The sequence below is a fragment of the Bacillus rossius genome, chromosome 18, assembly GCF_032445375.1.
Source record: "Bacillus rossius redtenbacheri isolate Brsri chromosome 18, Brsri_v3, whole genome shotgun sequence".
In the NCBI taxonomy this organism is placed as follows: Eukaryota; Metazoa; Arthropoda; class Insecta; order Phasmatodea; family Bacillidae; genus Bacillus; species Bacillus rossius.
In genome coordinates, this window is record NC_086345.1 from 8,384,324 (window position 1) to 8,407,617 (window position 23,294).

General features: G+C 36.5%; 1 protein-coding gene across 2 annotated transcripts in view; it reads left to right on the forward strand.

The window, feature by feature from the left end:
* The window catches only part of LOC134541326 (proton-coupled amino acid transporter-like protein pathetic), a 152,724-nt gene that overhangs the window by 69,768 nt on the left and 59,662 nt on the right, over nucleotides 1–23,294 (forward strand). For both annotated transcript variants that reach the window (XM_063384735.1, XM_063384734.1), the window contains exon 3: nucleotides 19,048–19,136. In XM_063384735.1, coding sequence (XP_063240805.1) covers nucleotides 19,048–19,136 — 89 coding nt within the window. The remainder of the gene's footprint in view (nucleotides 1–19,047; nucleotides 19,137–23,294) is intronic.

The following is a 23,294-nucleotide window of genomic DNA, read 5'->3' on the forward strand; positions in this document are numbered from 1 at the left end:
TGTTGACGCGCTATTAGTAGAGACCTGTAAAATTCGCGATTTCAAATCCCTAAAGGATAGACTCCATGATCCTCTATGCACTCGTGCAAAATTACATCTGCTGATTGGTTACTGACTCGTAACACCTGTTGACTGGAATGATCGTGATTCGCTAATTATTCTGTTAAAGATTTTTCATTGGCCCAGAGTCCATCAGATAAACTGTGGCCCATTCGCTGAAGCAAAATAATGTCAAAAGTATTTGGACTCTATCCTATCGCGAAATGAATCCGCGAATTTTACAGTTCTCTAGTTATTATTCTCGTAGTTACTAGCGAATCAAATCTGACGGTATTTTGCCACGCAAGAAAGTTCGATCGACTATCGCTGTAACGAGCGAATAGACATTTTCAAGTCAAAAAAGAAGAAGAAGAAAAAAGGTTCATGCATGTTTACACCTGCCATGTTTCCCACATGGGAAAAAAAATTAAGAAGTAAATCTAGATCGCATACTGTCGGGAGCAGACAAACATGACTTCTGGAATGAGGCTACATCTGAAGGAAAAAGTGCCCTGACGTTTCGCGATGCCTTGTAGCATCTTCAAGGGAGATTACATTCATCATTGTTACGCACATGGCCTCAATCCAGGAGCCGAGAAGCAGTTGAAATTAACAGTATGTAGTAGATAGAAGACGAAGGTTCGGGGACAGGAGGAGGATTGAGTTGTGTGAGGAGTCCATTGCGCAAAATGTTAAGTTGTGTCAAGTTTTGCAGACAGTTAGCTCGAACTTAAATTACATATTATGGCGTGTAAAACTATGATAGCTGGTTAAAAAAAAAAAAAAACAATGATGACACTCTTTTATCAATGACGTGGAAAAGTGATAAAGTTCCGGTTCATGATAATGTATAAATGTGTGATACATTTCCTGACGAAGGATATAATACCTTAAGTAGCTTTGTAGATCAATCTTATGTATTTAATTGAAAAGTTTAAAATGAGCTAAAATGATTGTGACAATTTTTAGAAATATGCTAGTATTTACACACAATACCAAAACTTTCTGAGAACATCAAAAATTCGTGAGTACTTATGATGCATCATCACAGGAATGAGGACTGTGAATATGGGAAAGCTGGAATGGATTCAAAGAAATTTGAACAATTATTAAGGGAATATGCAAGTATTTACACCCACTACTAAACATTTATGTGAATATCAATAGTTCAGGAGTACTTCTAATATATCATCTAAGAGAAATGAGGACTGTGGATAGTAGAGGTTTGAACAATGCATGCAAACTGACGTAGCTGGGAATGGTAGTTTGAAGAACATTCTGGAAGATGATGATATCGAATTTGGCACTTGGACAGATCCGAGTTTTTTTTTTGTGAATAGGCTACGACATTTGCTAGATCTGCGAAGAATGACGAAGAAGTTATCCTACACTAAGGAAATATGCATCATACACAGAGAGCTGAAGAGACTCCTCACACAACAATACTGTTGATGCCTTAAGAGTATTGCTGCTTTTAAAGGAGTGTTTACCACAGCATAGACCGCGACGTCCCAAATATGTCTGTTACAGCTGCCTCATCGTCTTGAATAGCTTCCATGTTGAAACACGGTTGTTAGGCGTTCAAAGTGTTGCCTTGTTCTGATACTCGACACAATTTGCCAAGACTTGCTCCTACATACACCCGTCCTACACAAGAGTTGCCCATCCACGATTTGGTTCAGGATGGTTGCTGCCAGCTGACTACTTCACCATATCCCCTCCTCTCACCATGGTTCGTTTGGTACCCTGCTCGACACATCGATCAGCCTTAACGCCAGCCAAAATGGCGGTCCCAAAGGACATCATTATCATTCCACCCCCCCTCTTCACACCGGCCGTTGTGATATCACGTGTCTTCTCTGTTTGTATCGAATAAGTTATTACTTGAGTTTTTTTTGAGCACGTGATGTCCACATATTTTGAATCTTAACATGTAGCCTTTTGACGTGACAACGTCTAATAAATCGATGAACGCCGGCTGCACGCACGAAAAAGTGTCCCGTAACGCACATTGTCCCGTTACGCTGTGTCCCGTTACGCTCATTGTACGCTTACGCCGCATCTATCTCTCTTCCACTCGATTGGAACAACCATCGATTTGACTTTTTCGAGGCACATTAAACTTGAAACACTCCCATTCGTTTCCTACTTTTCCTATCATCGTCCTATCCTTAACAGAATAACACAGATTGGAAGAAGTTAAACAGCAAACATGTATAAAAGTATTTGTTAAAATAATCTCTTCGTTAAAGTAATATACATATTTGAATTAATGAGTGCAAATAAAAGTAGATTTATCAATTAAATTGTAGATTTCATTTCCCTTCTTCTTTGTATCCATACAAAATAGTGATAATTCAATAAAAATGATTCAATTTGATTCATAAAAGTATGCAATCATTTCATCAATGTTCTGTTATGACGTTGTCACGTTAAACTATCGTCCGTAAACCGACTTCACAGACAACCAATTTTTTTTTAGTGTCGATCATTAATATCGTCGGTATATGGTGGCATTCCCATTGTCGCAGTGAAGCAAGCGAAGCTAGTGCTCGCAAATATAACGTTCTCTTGTAACAAAGTTTTCAACTATTCGTGATGCAGCCAAGATGGCGCCTTCTAAACTTAGCCATGATTACGATTTCTATGCTTGATTTTGGGATAATTGTACGTCATTAATTAATCATGGTGCCGTAAGACTTATCTATGTCATAGAAGTATAGCTATACTAACAATTTTAATTGAAACATTTTAAATGTATTTTTCTTACATACATAAAAGGTAGGCCCTAATATATATAAGATAACGATGTACCTATTAAAAAAAAATATATATTCATAGTTTAGTTTTCAAAATATTTATTGTACTTTTAGCATAAATAAAGATACTTTTAGTATTTTATTAAAAACATTAATGATTTATTTAACATAATTAACATACGTATGGGTAAAGGGACGTATGGTAAAGGCATTCTTTTGTGATATGAGTAGTAATTTACTTTTAAGTTTTATTTATATAACATTTAATGTTTTTTAATAGCATATGTTATTATCATAAGATTATAAAAATTTTATTTTTTAAAATACATTTTAAAGTATTTTACAGCAATTTTATTATATTTAGAGCTAATGATAAGGGCTAATGTTAAAGATATACCTATGACATAAGATTATAGTTGTTTCAACATTTTATTTAAAAAATAAAATTATTTAAATACAATATGTTATTATATATTACTGATAAATGGAAGGGCATAGTCTTAAGATGTACTTATGTCATAATTTATAGGTTAAAAATTAATTACATAATGTATATTAATAAAATTAGTTTATATATATTATAGGAATGAAAAGGGAGTATGTTAAAGACATACGTACGCAATGTTATATGTAATAGTTTATTATTAGAGATTAGTTCAAACGACATAACTTTGCCTTAAGAATATTTAATTTTTTTTAAACTTTTAATTTATTTAAGGACTCTTTAAAATAATAGACTTATGTATTTCATGTCGCCATGGTGGCCGAGCGGTTAAAGGAGTGTGTTCTAGTTTGGACTATTTACACAATTAAGCACTTTCATGCGTGGTTGGTACTTTTATGGGTGACCACGATTATTATAAAACTACAGAAAAAAATATAACACCACGAAACTAGCGCTCTCTCGCAGTAACGCCCCGAACTATTCGTGATGTCATCGTACCGCACCCCTTCCTCACTTCCCCCCCCCCCCTCCCGGGCCCCCCCACAACGACAGCCCTGTGCTAATCAACATAATCCTCAACAGTCCGTCTGTCCTTGAACCACCATTTTCCATCTACTGTAATTTAACATAATTAGTGGCTTGATTATTCGCATGTCTGTTACTGTTAACGATTAAAAAATAAATTAATGCATTGGTCTTGTCATGTGTGTATTTAGAAGACTGAATCGTTCAGTCTGTTTGGCCACAGAGTGTTTCTTGGCCTTTAATATGTGAGAGTTAACAAACATGTCAGTGTATCATCAGGTTACGAAAGTTACTAACAACTTCCCGAAATAAACATTACAGTTGCCTGTTGCTTGCAAAGTCCTAGTAGTCTTATGAAAATTGGCATTTTTTTTATTTTTAAATTCCTCACGTCCGTTTATAGTTGCATATTATATATGAATAGTTAGAAACCGTTCCCTTAAATCATGCGAGAATTATCTTTTGTAAATGGTTTTAGCGTTCTAACATAAAAATCGGTACAGTCAAGAGAATAGTAAATTATTTTGTATTTAATTTTCTCTTGATTAATTGTATTTATTATAGTTCGTAAAACCAGCCTGTGGTATAGCCTAGTTGTTAGAACATTTTAATTGAAATGTTGTGTTAGGTAAAAAAAACGTTGAATCGGGTTGACCAGGCAAGTGTGAACATTCTGAAAAACCTCTCTGCAGTGCGGGGTTCTCTCGCCTCAGCCTGTGAGGGCTGACTCTTGACGAGCGACGTGATATGACGTGACATGACGTGACATGACGTGACGTGACGTGACGTGATGCTACGTTACGTGACGTGACAGGCGCTCTTCGCGCGTCAGACCCTGCGTCGGAGAAAACAAGAGGCAGCTTGTTTACTGTTACTAGAAGCGCGCGAATATTTCAGAGGTTTTTTTTTTGCTTACGTAATTTCCTGTTTTTGCTTATTTTAAAATAAATTAATTATATAACTCTTGTAGACTGTCATAATTTTTTTATTTTTATAAATATAAAGCATTCATTTAAGAGATTTTTTTTTGACACTGTGAATGTATATCAATCCGTAGCATTAACTAAGAGCATTTAATCGTGTTGTATACAGTTTTAAATTAATAGTTTGTGTGTAACCTTTGCCGTGTATTACGTAATTTTTTATATTATTCATTATTCAATAAAAAAAATTGGTTTACCCACAATCCTACATACACTGAGTTTCTCAGGGCTTTGGAAAATTCCTAATTTTTATTTACTAAAGAATAATATACAAAAATTTAAGCAATACATGTCAAAGGCAAACTATTAATTTAATGATTTATACAACACTATTATATGCTCTTAGTTCATAATAGGGTTGACATAAACATTGGCCTTTAAATTTTTAGAACCTATTAATAAATATAAATTAAATTTTTAAAAATAATTTATAAACAACTAACGATGGTTATATTATGTATTTATATAAGTAGTACATGAATGTCTGTTCTGCTGCTAGAGCTGGTACTGGAGCGAGGTGCACGTCAATTACCAACCGCTCTGACGTCACCTTGACCCCGGTGGCCATTTTGGATCCTCCACCATGTTTGATCCCATTTGAATTTTAGAATATTCGGCCATTTTGTAATCGAACTCACCACTCCATAGTGTTGTAATCTTCGTTACGGTCGCCATATTGAAAATCCGTAATTATTAGGTATCCGATTATAATGGGGAAAAAAATTATAAAAATTAAATTAATACAATTTTAATAAACTCATCCCGCCATTTTGAAAAATTCCGCCACCTTGAATATTGTAATTTTTATCAGATTTTAACAGGAAACATTTTAAAATTAATAACATATTTTTAAAATAAAATTTTAATAAATACATTTCGCCATATTGAATTCTAGAAATGTTGCAATATTCGTTATGGTCGCCTCCTTGGATTCTAGAAATGTTGCATTTTTCGTTATGCCCGCCATCATGGATGGGTATGGTATCATCGTTGCACTTTTCGTTGCTGCTGCCATCTTGGATTCTAGAAATTTGCAATTTTCGTTACAGCTAATTTCTTAATTATCAGTATTTACTATCTGATTTGAACCGGAAAAGTTTTAAAATTAGTAAAAAAAAATAATAATTTGATTAATATTTTTAGTTACGAAACGTACGTGCGTCATGGAGTCCTTGGTTAGAATCTGACGAGGTCATTCGATTAAAAATGGCGACAGAACATTCCTCCATGGAAACCACCGGCAGACTGATTGATCTTTCACTACTAATACCAAGGCAGATATTTTGCCAGCCAGTATGACATCATGGCAGCCATCTTGGGTCCGCCATCTTGCTGACAGCTGGGGGAGGTCACCATCTCATTTTCGTCTGCTAGAGGGTGCTGTGGCCATATTAGTTTAATGTATGCCCGATAGAGTGCAGTAGAATTTATACTGTGGCATCCGCCATATTGTCCGCCATAGTTGCAGCCATCTAGAAATTCTGTATTTTTTGAAGCTAGAAAATCAGGAAAAAACAAAAAAATATCATCAAAAAATTCAGCAAGTAATTTACTGATTGATTCGATCGGTTCCTGTTCTTGGTTCGATAGGTGTTAGATGCAAGAAAGGTAATTTTATGTCAAAAAAATTAAAAAATCGTGAAAAATTATAATTGCAGCTTAGGTTTCCAGTATACCAGTCTCCAGTAAGCAGTTGATGACATATTGGTCGCCAACTTGAAAATTCGTAATAATTAACTTAGAAATTCGGGAAAAATTCTAAAAATCATTTTAAAAAAAAGTCAATGAATATAAGATTGTCTCCATAGATTTCCGTCCTTGTTTTGATTTTCGGTTAGTGATAGGAGTAACTAAAGCTTAAAATAAATATAAATTGTTTCCCATTACATTCCGTGAAGTTTATCAATCATTATCTCTACGAAGAACGACTTTGTACAGGATACCTGTCGGCGTTTCGTGAACTGGCATCTGTTCCCGTCACCAGTACAAACAGACAGCAGACTTGGAATTCTTAGCCTCAACTCGCATTGCGCAGTTTTCACCACCTTCATAACCTATCTTGCTGTGTTTCTTTTTTATCTGGCGAAGCTTCAGTTTGCGTTTGCTTGGAAAGTCGCCGCTGCCTACAGGAAGGTGGCTGTGGAAATTATCTAATCACAATCGTTTAAGATGGATGGCTTGAGAAGACAACAGAGACATTTAACAGTTCATCTACAGCTAAAACGTAAAATATTTATACGTAGCACTACATTCCAGCATTGCCGAGCTATTGGAATTTGGCTTGCCATTTTCGCCTTCTAAATATTTAAAAGGAATTATTCCGGAAAACTATAAAATATGCGCGCGTTAAGTACATTGAAGGCTAAGATTATTTTTTTGTTGCATGCTTAACGTTTCCATTTGTCAAACTTTCAGACAATGAAAGTAAATAATTTAAAATCAAAATATTGAGGATTTCACACGATTTAATTATAACATTGATCATCAAAAGAAGCTTTTGGAAGAAATTTTTTACTTCCAGTGTTTTTCAATTCAAATTTGGAGGTTGGTAACATCTTGAAAGTTTCGTGCTTTCATAAACGACCGTTGTTTTCGCGCGTTTTTTTGCGATTTGTCTCTTTGCGCTCTTTCGTCTCTTGCCGTTTATGAACCCGGCCTTTTTTTTCTTATAACAGAATGTCATCATTCGTGGAAAATTGTGACTACGGCGAAATTGTTTTTCAACGATAACCACTATATAAAAAGCAAACAACTATGAGACACCTCATATTGAGGATATCATGTAAAATTCAAAACTACCAAAATTGACTATCTATTGTAGCAGTACAGGCAACAGACAAGTGAGGGTAACGCATATAATTAGATAAGTTGAAGTGTGAATTACAATATTTCTGGACTCTAATATGCTGAAGACCACATATCTATACTATATGTATAAACACGGGCACAGTGTAAACATTAACGTAGTAGCAAGAGTTTTAACTACGCAACATTTTAAAAATTAATCGTTCATGTTTTTTAAATAAGGTGTCTTACGTAACTACATGAAATGAATAAGGGTGTATTTTCTATATAACCTAACAAGTTTTGGAAGATTTACAATACTCCAAGATAATTTTCTTGAGTTTTTTTCTTAAATAAAATAACCCAGTACCCATAAAGTAAAGAACATAGCAATACATTTACGATTATCCCTAGACAACTTGTTACCAGTGTTATTCTTTAATTTAATTGTGAAAATTTTCAACGCACTGTTAAAAATATTAACCCTAAATTTACGAAAAATGCTGGTTAAAAACAGACTGATATATTCGTATGGATTTAAAGATTTCTTAGGTTGAACGTTAACATAAAAAAAATAATATTGGAGGTCCATATTTTATATTTACGTCTAACACTTTCAAACCTGTAGACGTTTTGAGAAGACGAACTTCAACGAAATGAATATAAATAAATATTTTTTTTATATTGTGCATACTTTTACATAGTTAGATGGTAAAGTTGAATTTATTACATTTTTTTTGCATATGGATAAAGAGTATCAAATGGAATACATAACTGAACATTTTCTGGTGGCTACTGCGTGATATGGTTTTAATTATTTTGGGAAAAAATATATTTAATTTTATTTGGCCTTTTAAAATCATAAAAAGTCCGAGGATTTAAAAAGGATACGTAAAATTAAATAATTGTTTTCTGTAAGAAACGTAGTAGCCAGTAAACTTGACTTTAAACCTAAAATATTTACAGTTCTATATTCCATTTCATTTCCGTTATCCGTTCTGCAGGAATAAACGTTAAAAATGCAACTTTTCCAGCTAATCATGCAAAAAAGTATGTGATATATTTTTTTCCATGTCGTCATGTTTAACCGTGAGGAACTTAAATATAATATGTATAATATAATGACATGGAACGTAACATACACCCTTGACAGAACATTCAACAGTGACCAGGTCTTCTTCCTTACACGTTCGGATGGTGGCGTACTTGATACGAATAGCCAGTTATCGGGACGGAGAACTCTTCGTTTATTTGTGTGACATTTTTAGTTGAAATGTTGGTAACATTTTTTCACCCATTCGGTTCACGTTTGAGACGGGCGATTGCCTTATTTCCTCTCCTCGCACGAGTTGTTTGTTTCAGGCCTGCCAACTGCTTGCGGAGGCGTCGGCAAGCGCTCGGCCAATTGGCGCTGACGAGGGAATTGCGCCCGCCTGTCCCGTGGCCTTCTTTGCCGTGTCGTTCTTAGAGATTACAGGGTTGCCAACAGTGTGGAGAGAAGCGGAACATATATCCAACTAAATAGCTTCCCCAGGGTGTGTACAGGTGACGAAAGTCATTAAAGTAACGACAAAGTAAGGAACTAGATGATTCGTCAAGAATGTCACTAAAGTAACAACAAAGTAAGGAACTAGATTCGTCAAGAATGTCACTAAAGTAACGACAAATGAATGATATAGATGATTCGTCAGGAATGTCACTAAAGTAACAACAAAGTAAGGAACTAGATGATTCGTCAAGAATGTCACTAAAGGAAAGACAAAGTAAGGACTAGATGATTCGTCAATAATTTCACTAAAGTAACAACAAAGTAAGGAACTAGATGATTCGTCAAGAATGTCACTAAAGTAACAACAAAGTAAGGAACTAGATGATTCGTCAAGAATGTCACTAAAGGAAAGACAAAGTAAGGACTAGATGATTCCAAATGAAGGAATCTGGAGGGTTGGTTACGGAAGTCAATAAGAAACAACGAAGTAAGGAACTAGATGATTCGTCAAGAATGTCACTAAAGTAACAACAAATGAAGGAACCTGGAGGGTTGGTTACGGAAGTCACTAAAGTAACAACAACGTAACGAAACTAAAGGATTCGTCACGAAATTCACTAAGAAAGTCACTATAACCACTTAAGTAACAATTATTAGAGCGTTGGTCAGGAAAGTTACTCAAGTTATAACAAAGTAAGGAAACTGGAAGATTGGTCACTATAATCACCACAGTGACAACAAAGTAGTCACAAGTAGCGACAATGTAAAGAAACTAGAGGAATGGTCACGGTATTTATGATCAGTCACTGTGTTGAAAGTCATGGAAGTTAAATCACCTGCTGCCTTCTGCTTACTTCAGTGTTGTATTTTTGTAGCCACCTGCAGTTAATAGTCGTACATTTAATATAAATTTGGCGACTGTTCAATTAAATCGCGTAGAAATAATCTCTTTTTTTTCATCCTCTTAACAAAAATTGGCATGATCATGCGAATAGTTGAGCTTTTTCGTGTTATGTTTACTCAAGTTTAAGGGGAATGGAAAGGTACAATATTTTGGCAATCCTGGAATCGAAGATCAAGGATAAAATCTGAACTACTCATCATATTTCTTTGCGGTTTGTTTTGCCAACTAGATAATTTAATTACGGAGGGTTGTGTGTACAGCAGTGGCCACAATAATGCATAGTTTTTTTTAGAAAAAAAATTAATAACTTTATGCAGAAATAAGGGGTATTATCCACAAAATTAAAAATTATACCAAAATGTAATTTTTATATTGTGTAATATAATATTATCTAGAACTCTATTATAATCAAAGTGAAAAACACTTGATCGCTGAATTTTAAAGGAATTTTAACCAATTAAAACCTGCCATGCAACATTTAGGTAAGGAAGGACACGCTTGTTGAGCAATTACGTAAAATTCTGTATTATAGAGCTCTAGATAATATTGTATTACACCATTCAAAAATTATATTTTGGTATAATTTATAATTTTGTGGCTAATACCCCTTATTTATGCATAAAGTTATTTAATTTTTTTCTAAAAAACTATGCATTATTGTGGCCACTTCTGTACACACAACCCTCTGTAATTAAATTATCTAGTTGGCAAAACAAACCGCAAATAAATATGATGAGTAGTTCAGATTTTATCCTTGATATTCGATTCCAGCATTCCCAAGATATTTTACCTTTCCATTCCCCTTAATTTAACTTATTATGTAGGCTACGTACAAATATCGTGCAATGTAAATAAGTGGTAATGAAATTTTTTAAAAGGTCTTAAAACAGTCCTGAAATTGTTTTATAATGTAGACAGCTGCTTAATTCTATAACTACATGAATAATACAATTGGTATTATAACTATGTAACTTGGATTAACATAGAAACTGGTAAACATAGAATAAAAATCTTGCTACCGAAAAGTAGACAACAATTACAACTATTCTAAATACAACCAGTTTAACTTTTTTTTTTTGGTTTGTGTGTGTACGCATTTTGTTGAAAAAAGCTTATACTTGAAAAATAACTGTAAAAATATTTACTTTCGTCTGGGAAATCTGGAAAAGTCAAATAATTTTCTGGCTCTTGGTACCAAACGATCCTAAGTCACAACTGAGCGACTTTAAAGGTGCGCGAAGAGAATAAAAAACAATTGCTGTTGCAGTGAAAGCGTGTTTTCCTTCAGCCTGCATATCGGCCCCTGGGAGGGGGGGGGGGAAACTATGGTCAGTTTATTCCCTGTGGAAAACTTCCAACAGCAACAGGCACAAACCAATGTACTAGGCTTGCAGTTACTAGACACTGGTTTGATACTTACCGTTATAAGTGTCAAGTACGGGGTTTTTATTATGAATTTAGATTATTTCTTTTTTTTAAAATTAGAAATATATAATATTTTCGGTACTCAGCCATAATTTTAAGGGGGATCTAAAGTTGATAAAATGTTACAGTAAAATGAATTTAAATATTAAAGCAATGATATCGTGTTTATTTACTAAAAATATAACGGTCGCTTGAAGGTACAAAAAAATTTGCGCAGAGCCTCATGCTAAGAGCATTAAATACATACATGTACCTACTTGGTGGGAAAGCGTTCTCTTTTTGCGACTTACCTCTGAACTGTTAACGTTGAAACCGGCATCTGTCGTAGCTTCTAGAAGATCCGTTTTTTTTTCTGGAACCTTTGTTTATTTGAGCGTCACTGTTAAAGTCCGTACATTAACTGCATTCTTCCAACAGTGTGACCAATTACAATGCCGCTGACAGTCTTTTGCACCTAAGCAGTAAGTCGCGTGTGTGTGTGTAGTGCTGTAGTCTGGATTTTGTGAAGGAGGGGGTCCGGTATAACCAGTAAAAAGTTTTTTTTACAAGTAATTATTTTTAAATGCATTAATTTTTAAAAGAAAATTGCCACACTAAAATCTCAGGGACAAGTATACTTCTAAACATAGAAATATACATTTATACATAGAAATTTAAGAAATGATTTTTCTCGAGAAAAGAAAACTGAACATTTTATATTTTTATTTTTATTTAATAGTTTTTAATATTTTTTCTTAAGTCTATTGTTTCATGTTTTCGTCATAAATACATATACATTAGAGCTTGTTAATACACTACACACACATGTCATGTTTGTGTAAAAGACATGCTCACAGCTAACACGTGTGCAAACCGGCATTAAATATAGACTTCCTGCAAACATAATTCCTGGTGCTCCTGTGCATCAGACATAACATAATTCCTGCCGCGTATGTATCTGTAGCATGTTGGGCTCTACGTGGGAGTAAACGTATTATTGTAGCTCACTGTAAGGATTGCAATAAATCTTCAAAAAAAAAAAATATCTCTCTGTGACCGCATGCAGGTAAGTTGCTGTAATTTTCTTATTCTGTGTTCAATAATTTTTTTTTGACGTGACAACGTCTAATAAATCGATGAACGCCGGCTGCACGCACGAAAAAGTGTCCCGTACTCATATTTTTCCGTTACTCTGTGTCCCGTTACGCTCATTGTTCCGTTACGCTGTGTCCCGTTACGCTCATTGTTCCGTTACGCTGTTGGCGAGTGCAGTAATAATAGGTTATGTTACAATTGACTAAAAAATTATGGTTATTCATATAATTGATGATATATATATGATTACATTTTATTTATATGAAAACTTGTTCATAATTATATTTAAACTTTATAGCTAAACGTCAGATTTAAAATTAATTACAAGTCATCTACACGTGAACTGTTTCGTCGACTGTTTATAAAGTTAAGTGAAAAGTTAATGTGGGTTTCATTACTTATTACAACAACAATTTCGTCAATAAAGGTTAATTATCCATGCATTTTAAAAATCTGATTACTAGTATAATTTCAAGTATTTATTCTTTTATTATTAAAATAAAAATGATTCAATTTTATTCATAAAAGTATGCAATCATTTTATCAATGTTTTGTTATGACGTAACGTTAAACTATCTTCCGTAAACCGTCTTTACAGACAAACAATTTTTTTTTTTAAATTTAAATCCCTGAAGAGACATACCCCCCTGGCTATGTCCCTGGCGTGAGCTTGTAAAGCGATCCTTATCGCCTGCGACTCGCTGTCATTTGCAACCCGAGCCTTTTGGGGAGAGACGGAATCCTTACGTCTGCAGACCGTATAGTCTGTCCTCTCCGTAGTTCTACGTTGCGTAACTTGTCTGTTCGCGGCAAGTGTTTTTAACTTCTAACGCGCGTACGTAAGTTCACGCACCCATTAAAAAAATGGAATTTTTTTAAAGTGATATAAATTAAGGTATTAGCAATTAGATTGATCAAAATATCAACTAACAGAATAGAAAATAATATTTATATAATTCTAATTACCGAAAACCAATATTTTATCATTTTATTTTATTCTTGTCAAAAGTCAAATCAATACACAATGTACGTAATGTAAAAAAAAAAAGTCTGGGAAATTAATGAGTTATACCGCCTAAGGACTATCTAAGCAAAAAAAAAAAAGTGTCACGATTAATAACGATGAGAGTGATAATATTATGAATTATTTTCGCTACTGTTGATAGTATTTATAATAACAGCGATATCAATATTAATGATGATTCTGAAATCATCGATGGCAACAGTACCATCGATAATATTACAGTGCAGTATATAGATAATTTTTTTATAAATAGGTTATCGATTGAAAATTAGGATTCAACTATCGATAGTTATCGATGTGTTTAAATGTCGAACAGCCGTGTTGGCCGGTGGAGCTCCTCGAACGGACAGCGGCCTCGACGTGTTGTTGGCAGACCTGGCGCCGCGCTGTGTCTAGTCACGAGACTTGTGGCGCCACAGCAGCTGGCCTTGTGTCGGCCAGGGGGCCCCGGGGTGGGGGGGCTACGGGGCGCTAGCTTCCGTTCGGGTCGCAGCTTTTTGCTTTCGTCTCGGGGCGAGCACTGCCATTCTTTGTTTTTGCAATCTTGACGCCGGGCATAACGTGCTGTCACGTGTTGGACATGTTAAGGTTCGATATGTCAAAATTATTGTATACATTAATATTGTTACGAACGTGAGCAAGGCCACGTAAACTGAGTCATGCAGAGGGCTGGTCAATCGAACCCACAGCCCTCGCTAATGGTGGTGCATCGTAAAGACCTGTGTGTTGCATCCGGCAGGCCGCAGGCCTAACTGAACACCAGGCGCCCCTGTGTGGCAGGCCACCCTCTCTGCAGCGAAGACCAGGGGGTGCAGGTGCACAGCTGGCTGACATCATGTGGCCGCCGCAACATGAGACGTTCCGCGGCGCACATGGGTCGCCGCTTCCCCTCCCTCCAGTCCTCAGCTCCCCCGCGCGGCGCTGTTAGTTTGACATCCGAAACCTACACAGCTGCGGAGTTACGCAAGCCGCCACGTGTTTCGAGAGATTTCTGCCGTCGGGTCGGCGCGGAATGACGCGACTGGCCCCAGCCGCGCACGTGATTTCTGGAATGTGCATGGGCTGTAATAAAAGCCGGAGAACGCGGGCCTCAGAGAGGAGAGTCAGAGAGAGTTCAGACGGGAGCTTTCCCGCGGCGGAGTTTCCGGGGCGATAGTGCCGCGGGTGCGGCGGAGTGGCGAAGTTCTTGGACAGAGGTTCTAGGGCTGGAGTTCAGGGGAGTCGGGAGTTTTCTCGCGGCGGAGTTTCCGGGTGATAAAGCGGCGTTTCCGGTTGATAAAGCGGCGAATTCCCTGGACGAAGGTTCCAGGGCGAAGTGTTCAGTTCCGAGCGATAGTGTCGCGGGCGTGGCGGAGTTCCGAGCGAAGTTCCGAGCGAGGCGTCGAGTGGGATCTCGGCAAAAGGAGCTGCGACGGCAGTGGCGGAGTCCCGCGACGGAGGTCCACGAGGGGAGTTGCGGCGAGAGTTGCGCCAGAGGTGCGGCCCGGCGAGGTGTGCGGTGTGTAAGAACCGAGTGACTGGGGAAGCAACATTATTTTTAAGTGCAATTGATTATTTGCCATTTTAGAAGATTATTTGTAAGTGACAAAAGTAGTGTCCATCAATAAAACTGTGTGATAAAAATCTATAAAAGGGCTATCCTTTTCGAACCCCGCGGTAAAACGTAACAATATTTACACCCCGTGTCGTGAACTATAAACAGGCTAATGTCGGACTACACAACCTAGTAAATCCACTGTGTGCACCCTTCACTGGAGCTTGGCTGGACAGTGACTCGCTCTGTCGCAAGTCTCTTCTGTCCCAGAACTCACTGCATCCCACTACTCACTCGCGCGCGCCGCGTCGCAACACATGGGTCTTCGTCTCTCTCTCTCTCTCTCTCTCTCTCTCTCTCTCTCTCTCTCTCTCTCCCTCCCTCCTCCCTCACTCCTACCACCGCCCCCCTCTCCAGAAGGTAGAAGGTACCAAAGCCGTCTGCGAGCGGTCTCTCGTTGGCATCGCTAACTAAACGACTGTCTTCTTTCCACTTGCCGGCCTGCCAACTGGTGAAGGGGGTAAGGGGGTGACTAGACTGCAAACAGGTGCCCTCTAACTCACGTCTGTAAACTATCCAGGGAACCCAGGAAAATGCCTGTGCGACATGAGTTATCACCGAGCTACACTGTACCTCGAACACGCCGGTGCCAGGCATAACCTAACCTCCGAGAAAAAGGAAACTGTAAAGATAAACCAAAAATAATCTACTTTGGAGTTTTGATATTCGTCCACTGACCACTGAAAATAAAAATAAAAAATGTTAAGTGAGTCTTTCAGTACTAGCCAGTGATTTGCAACATATGACCTCGGTAACTATCATGTTCACGTGCTCTCGTGTTGCAAATACACTTACAATACGAAACTCCGGCCACGGACCCGAAATTTAGCATAGAATCCTTCAAAATAATGCCGAGCGTGATAAATACACGAAAATGGTGTTTTCAACTAAATTTCTGGGCGCTTATCAGACGTGGTTTCCGCATTCGCCGCTAGAATTCGCTGCCGGAGCAGCTATGCGGAGTATCGAATCATTCCGTTTGTAGACCAAAATTTTGAACTAGATAATGAAACGACTCCGATAAAACCGAAAAAAAAAAAAAAAAACCTTCAAAAATATACGAAACCCTGTCGTTGAACCTATTTTCGACAAGGAATTTTATTAAAAAAATTCTGGTAATCTTGTTAAAATTCATCAGACCGTTAATACTATAAAGTTTCCCGTTCCATTCACGAAATTAGTCCTACCAAATACCGTACACAGAGACTAAGATGTTGCACATCAATAACATGAATTCTACGGGTAGTGTCTTCGGATTGAACATGTTATCTGGTTTAGTTGACATTATAGATGGGTTACTATTAAAAACAAAAAATCTCAATTAAATAGCTCTGAAAACAAACAAAAAATCCTTTTTGGCACAGCCTACAGGCGTATGTAGATTTCGAAGTACCTATTTCGTCTGGAAAAGTTCAGGAAACTTATATAAACTTCTGTAACATATAAACTTCTGTAACACTTTAAGAACATAATGTACATAACATCTTATATGTTCTTCAATATTCCAAAAGGATCGATAAAATATTTTTTTTTATCCCGTGCATTGAAAATGTTTAGAATGTTTTTAATTCAATGCATCCAGCAATGAATATCTCAGAACGTATTTCATATTATGCCTTCTAATGTAAGTAGTATAGGAATGAAGCTCCGGGCCCAGGTTTCAAGGCTTGGTGACGGAGGTGCCAACCGCCATATTTGATTGTGACATCACAGCGGCCATCTTAGATTCAAGATTCCTCAAAAATGACAAAATTACACAAAAATTAAAAAAAAAAAATCTTTATTTCGGGGGAAAAAGTCCCGTTTTGAGGGAAATTTACCCATCTTATTCCTCAAAGACTCAAAAATTCGGAATTTGATAAACCTCAAAAGACTTTTGATTCAGAAAGAACCCAAATTCCTAAAAATGGCTTAAGACTCCTAAAAGCAAGCTGCCATAAGCCACTGATATCTGGACCTTGACCCTGACCTTGACATAGACCTTGACCTTGTCCATAAACTTGAAATTCTTTAATTTTTTTACTAAAAAATCCAAAAATAAAATTAAAAAATTGCTTTCTTCAAATGTTTAGTTACTTAATCTATTTCGGTTTTTGGTTGTAAACATGTAATTTATTTATAAATAAACTAAAAACTTTCTTAGTAAAATTTTTTTGCATCACACCCGTCATATTGAATTATGATGTAATCACTGTAATTATTATGGCCGCCATCTTGAATATCTAAATTTTATGCTAGATAATCGGGAAAATCTTCAAAAAACTTCAAAAAAGTTAATTAAATATTATTTAAAAAAACCGCCAACTATATGGCTATAGTCGCCATCTTGGATTCTAGAAACATTGCACATTTAGTTACGCCTGCCATCTTGGATGTGTATGTCATCGTTGTGCGTTTCGTTATGGCTGCCATATTGGATTATAGATCGTTTCAATTTTCGTTACAGCCGCCATCTTGAACATCCATATTTTTTATGCTATAAAATTGGAATTTTTTTAAAATTTATAAAAAATGTAAATAAAAATACTTCACCATCCTGGATTATGACGTCGCGGCCGCCATCTTGAAAATCGTAATCATTCATCTAGAAAATCTAAAAATTTAAAATTTATAAAAAATTTAGTAATCAAATTTTAATAAATTGTTATTAAAAACACACATCCATGGTTCAAACCTGGTGAGGGCAATATTAAAAACAAACAGCGACAGATCCTTCCTCCACTGAAGCAGCCAACAGTCTGACCTCCCACCACTAATGCCAGGGTATATATATCGTCAGATAGTATGTCATAATGTCCGCCATCTTGTTTCGTCTGCTGGATGCCACCATCTTTTTTTTCGCCTGCTAGAGTGTCCTACCACCATGTTACTTTAATTTTTACCCAGTAGAGTACAGTAATCTTTTATTATTACAGTGGCACCTGCCATCTCGACTTTTGGATGCCATCTTGAAGATCTGTAATTTTTTAGCTAGAAAAACAGGAAAAATTTCATAATTCATAAAAAAAATCTGTAATTAGTATACTGATTGATTTGATCGATATCCTTCCTCGGTTCGATCCTTTGTCATTGCAATTTTTTTTAATTTTAGGTTAAAAATACTTTTATTTCATAAAATATGGTTTAAAGTCCTAAAAGCAGCTTAATTTCTTAGCCAACCAGGCCAATATGAGCACCATCTTGGAAATTTGTATTTATTAACCTATAAATTCGGAAAAAAATTCCAAAATTCATCAAAAAAATCACTTATCAAAATAACAATTGACGCGTTCGAATCCCATATTTGGTTTGATTCTCAGCCAGTGATAAGTATAACTAAAACTTAAAATAATTTTTTAAAATTTTTTTCCCTTTTACCTTTAGTGGAGTTTATTAATCATTCACTCTACCAAAAACAATACTAGACAGAATACCTGTCCGACTAATTAATTATGTTCATGTGCTGCCTTACATGCATGAAATACACTCCAACGAGTTCATGTACAAAGTTGCCAAAATATGGGCAGTGTACAGAATATGGGCACTGTATCCAGATATGACATCTGTTACACCTCGTGCCTAATTTTGCCCCCCACGCCCTCGAAATTTCCATGGGCCCCACTTACGAATCCTTCACGATTTGCTGTGAGAAACGTTTTTGTTTTTAAATTTGAACCAGTAAATTATAAAAAAATTCTGTAATCCTAATTTAAATTGAAAGATGATAGAAATATTTTATGTGGGAGAAAGTTACAATTTCTCATAATAAACTGAGCAAACAAAAAATATTAAAAGAATACAATAAACAGCAAAATAGTAGTCTTACAGCATTAAGAGAAAGGTTTGAACGAACTAGAAACTGCCTTAAAAGCTTAGTGTTCATTGCTTGCAATATTTCTGGTATAAGAATTGATGAAAGTGGAACAAGTAACCCGTGAAACTCGAGCCCTGTTTGCGCCTGTCTCGCCGCTCCTCTGTGGCAGGCAGAGCTGTTGCACACCTGGCTATGGTGTTTTGTTCCAGAAGGAGGATGGCGAGGAGCCGGGCACGGAGATGGACGTGTTCCTGCCCAGGGACGGATCCCACTTCGGCGACAACCAGCACTCCGCCTCGTGAGTAGCCCCTCTCAGCTACAAGCATAGAGCAGGTTCCCCGCAGACTGTCAAAACATGGAACACAAAGTGGTATTGACAAAATATTGCGTCGGCTTACTTCTAAAACCTCGTAAGTCCAGATTTTTCCCAGTTTTATGTTCCGGATGTGTTTGGTGTATTTTTTTTTTCATAGTGCACGTGCTGATAAAACCTCGTAATTAAACTCTACTTAGTCTCTTTTCTATTCACAAATCATAAAACCTCGTATCTTTGTCAGTCAGTTTGGCTTTGTTCTCCTGTAAAATTGACTGAAATGGAGTTACGAGGTTTTAGAAGTAAGCCGACGATTGGCTAGCAAACATGATTTAATTTTTAATACATCTGTGTTCATTTATCTTGAAACAGTCTGTTCTTTAAAAAAAAAAACAATCTAATGTCTAGTTTAAATGCAAGAGAAACAATAAAATATCAAACAGTGTATTGATAATGATTTGAAGCACAATCTAAAGTCGATAGTCGTTCACCGAGTAACAATCAATAATGTGCCGCTTCTAGGTTTTGTAGAACGCGTTTCCTCATGTAATCAGACTAGCAGCTTTGGAAATAACACTACAAACTGTGTTTTCAAATGAAAAAAAAAAATATTTTCGGTATGATTTGTGGTTAAAAATAGTATTGATAAGTTTTTAATATAATATAATATATTTTTGTTATCTTGATACATGGGGCAGGAAGAAACAATTGTAGAGTGGAAATGATAATAGAGCTAAGTGCCAAAAAGTTGTTTTAAAGATATTTAATAAAAACTGTCCCTACATCCCATTTATGTTTTAATTCATTTCAAAAATAGTATAGCATATCTTAGTCCACACATTGTTTTACTGAACAAGTTAACAACGCATTGGTATTGCATAATTTAGAGAAATACACCTACAAATTATGTTAAATTGGAAAAGAGCTAAGTACCACAACAAGGGCCCTGCAAATAGTGCTATGTGCCACAAAGTTGTCTGTAAAAATTATGACCGAAATTAGACTAATAGTTTACAGATTATTGTTTCGAAATATATTTTTTATTTATAATAGAATACCCAGCCCATACATAAACACGATAATGTGCACATAAAATACTTACAAACACTAATGTTAAAAAAACACATGTTTAAATATTGGCAAAGAGCTAAGTGCTATGTACATAAGCTAAATGAGCCAAGTGCCACAGTAATGTTTCTTTATTGTTGACAGCAGAGTACACTATGAATAAAGACATATACATTATCACAAATAAATTCAAGTAAAGGATTTATGTTCGTAGATTGTAGATTGTAGTACTGTGCAAAAAATAAACCATTTGAATGTAACATCTCAGAGGTGGCAAAACTCTTATTATAGATTGTGTTATACACCAACATGTTTACTGGAGTGAAACCCTGGCTGTACATCACACTGTAAATGTTTATGAACAAACACTGCGATAAAAGTCTTTGTTTTCTTCATCGACATAGTCAATCATAGTCAGCAAGTCCCGTCTTTTAGCTTCAGGCAGTGGCATACTCGCTGGTAAGCTGGTGAATTCGGTGGATACAATGTCTGCAACTGAAACACCTCTGTTTACAACGCGGCAGGTTTCCCACCCTTCGATGTCACCAAAGTTTGTTTTGTACTTGACAATTGCAGGATTGTCTTTTGTTACACGTAGCCAAGCCGCCTTAGATATCTTTAGTTGCGAAGTGTTTATGCATTTCTTAGCAGCTTCGTTGAAATCAAGAAACTTTCCCTCCATATTCAGCACACGAAATGGTCTGGATGGTCTTGCTGTCCGTATAACATTTACAACATCCTTCACGGTCTGTGCCTTCGAACACTTCCACCGTTTTTCTATAAGTGCAAAATCCCTGTCTGAAGCAGAAAAACTGTGCCCCACCATAAGAAACTTGTGATCTATACAGTCAAAATGTCCTGCAGCAACCAGAAAAATATACAGAAACAGTAGCATTCGGTTTTTAATTTGATCGCAGCAATTGTCACTCCAAACACATAACTTTTTTTTGTACATTTGAAGAGCTCAGGGTCATTTATAGTACGCAAGAGACAAGACGCCATCTGATTCCCTCCCCGCGATGATTGGCCTTCATGCCATACACACATTATCCCATCTGAGGTATCAGCTATATGTATGCCAAAGTTATAACAACCTAACTGACGCGAATAGTACATGTTAGAGTGGGTTAGCTTAGGAATTTGAAAAACTTTTTGTAAGTCCATTGAGAGTGTACATGTTTCGCTACCAGGTAATGTGCTGCTGATGAAGTCATTCTTCATAGTCATGAAAGCCTTTTCACTCTTACGATGATGTAATTCCAGTTGTGTTTTCGCTGTCACCGCATCAGCTTTGTCTTTGACTTTCATTATCGCATTCAGCCTATCACACGTTTTACAAGTATCTACACGAGGTTGCCTAAAACATACACTCGGGAAGTCTTTTAAGAAAACCTTGCGATAAAATTTATAGGTCACATGACTGTCAGGATGTTGTATTTTAAATGAAGTGAACAATCTGTTTACATTCAAATCGCCACTTATGTACTCCTTGTCAGACTTTTTTCTGTTGTAATGACTTTGTTCTCTGGGTATACGATTAATGTGTTCTCTAACCATAACCCTATCTTGAAAGGTGAATTTACAGGTTCTTGAGCCACCACGTTTGTCTTTGTAAACAGAAACGCCTTCCTTTTTCTTTCTTACTAATGTTGCAATCTTTTGTGACGAAACACCAAAAATGTTCATAAAGTTGCTTTTACACACTCTACCATGGCTTCCTTTTCCATCAGGAATAGTGAAACTCACTGTTGTTTGTCTTCGACTCTCACATGCATAGTTGTACTTACCATGCCGGCGTCTTTGTACCGGCAGTATATCTATTAATCCCATTAAGTAGTTGCCTTGTTCGTTCATGTTTAATGCATGGTAGCCTTCAAACAACCTGGTTTTCATATCCACCAGTTGTTTGCATTCATAACGACATTTACACATCACCTGAAAATTAAAGCAACAGTATAAGCTTCGATATTATTCACATAATATAACCTGCAACAGAAACATAACATTTTTGCTTTAGCTGTGACATCACCAATATAAAACTGAATAATGTTAAGTAATACTATTGTTAGTGCCATGCGCAAGAGGGGTTAACTCCCCCCCCCCCTTTTTTACAAGCTTTTATTTAGCTTCACCTGTCCCGTTGTCTGTAATCAAATCTTGCAAGTTAAATTTGATCCACTTCCCGGTTTCTGATTGAGTTGAAATTTTGCATACATATGTAAATCGTGTGACAATGCAATATTATAATGAAGATAAAGCATAAGACTTTAAGCTAATTTTTTTAAATATAGCACCCATATTGTAAAGTTGTTTTGTATATCTTCATAAAAACACACAAACAGTACACAATAGTAACACAAGATGCCACAAACATTGTACGAAAATAGTGCTTAGAACATTACTTACAACATTGCCAGGTGGACTCTTTGCTGGCATTTCCTTCTTATTTTTTGTAACGTAAGACATTCCACGTATACGTGCAGCATGTTGCTTTGCTTTCCACGCCCCTGGTTCTTGTTCTACTGCAGCAAACACACTAACATTTACATTGTTTTCTTCTTCCGCCTCCATTTTAACATACACATAAACAAACTCTCACTGCACAAATGGCTGCATCACCTTGTGTAATGGTACAAAAAGGCACTTAGCACATTTAGCTGTACCACTGGGCTTGACATACCACCCATGCCATCTATGGCTGTCAACTGCAACTACTAGGAGTATGATAGGCACTTGGTTCATTTAGCTGGGCACTGGCCTTGACAGTTAGTTTACATAGCCATGAAAGAACAACTTTTTCAGTTTTGGGCACTTAGCTCTATTAGCATTTCCACTCTACAATTGTTTGCACGGGGAATACAGAGAAAACCCGGGGAAATTGTATAAAGTACAAAGAGATTCCAATGGGTAAGGGCTGAAATTACAGATCCACTCTTGGCAAATTGCAGAACACAAAACGCTTTACGCTCAGGAGTCACCAGAGGTGGGCGCTGCAGGCGAGAGAACGACAAAGCAGTACACACGCATGCGCTTCTTCTAAAACTGTTTCGTGTTGCTCTTTGATTGTGGAACCAA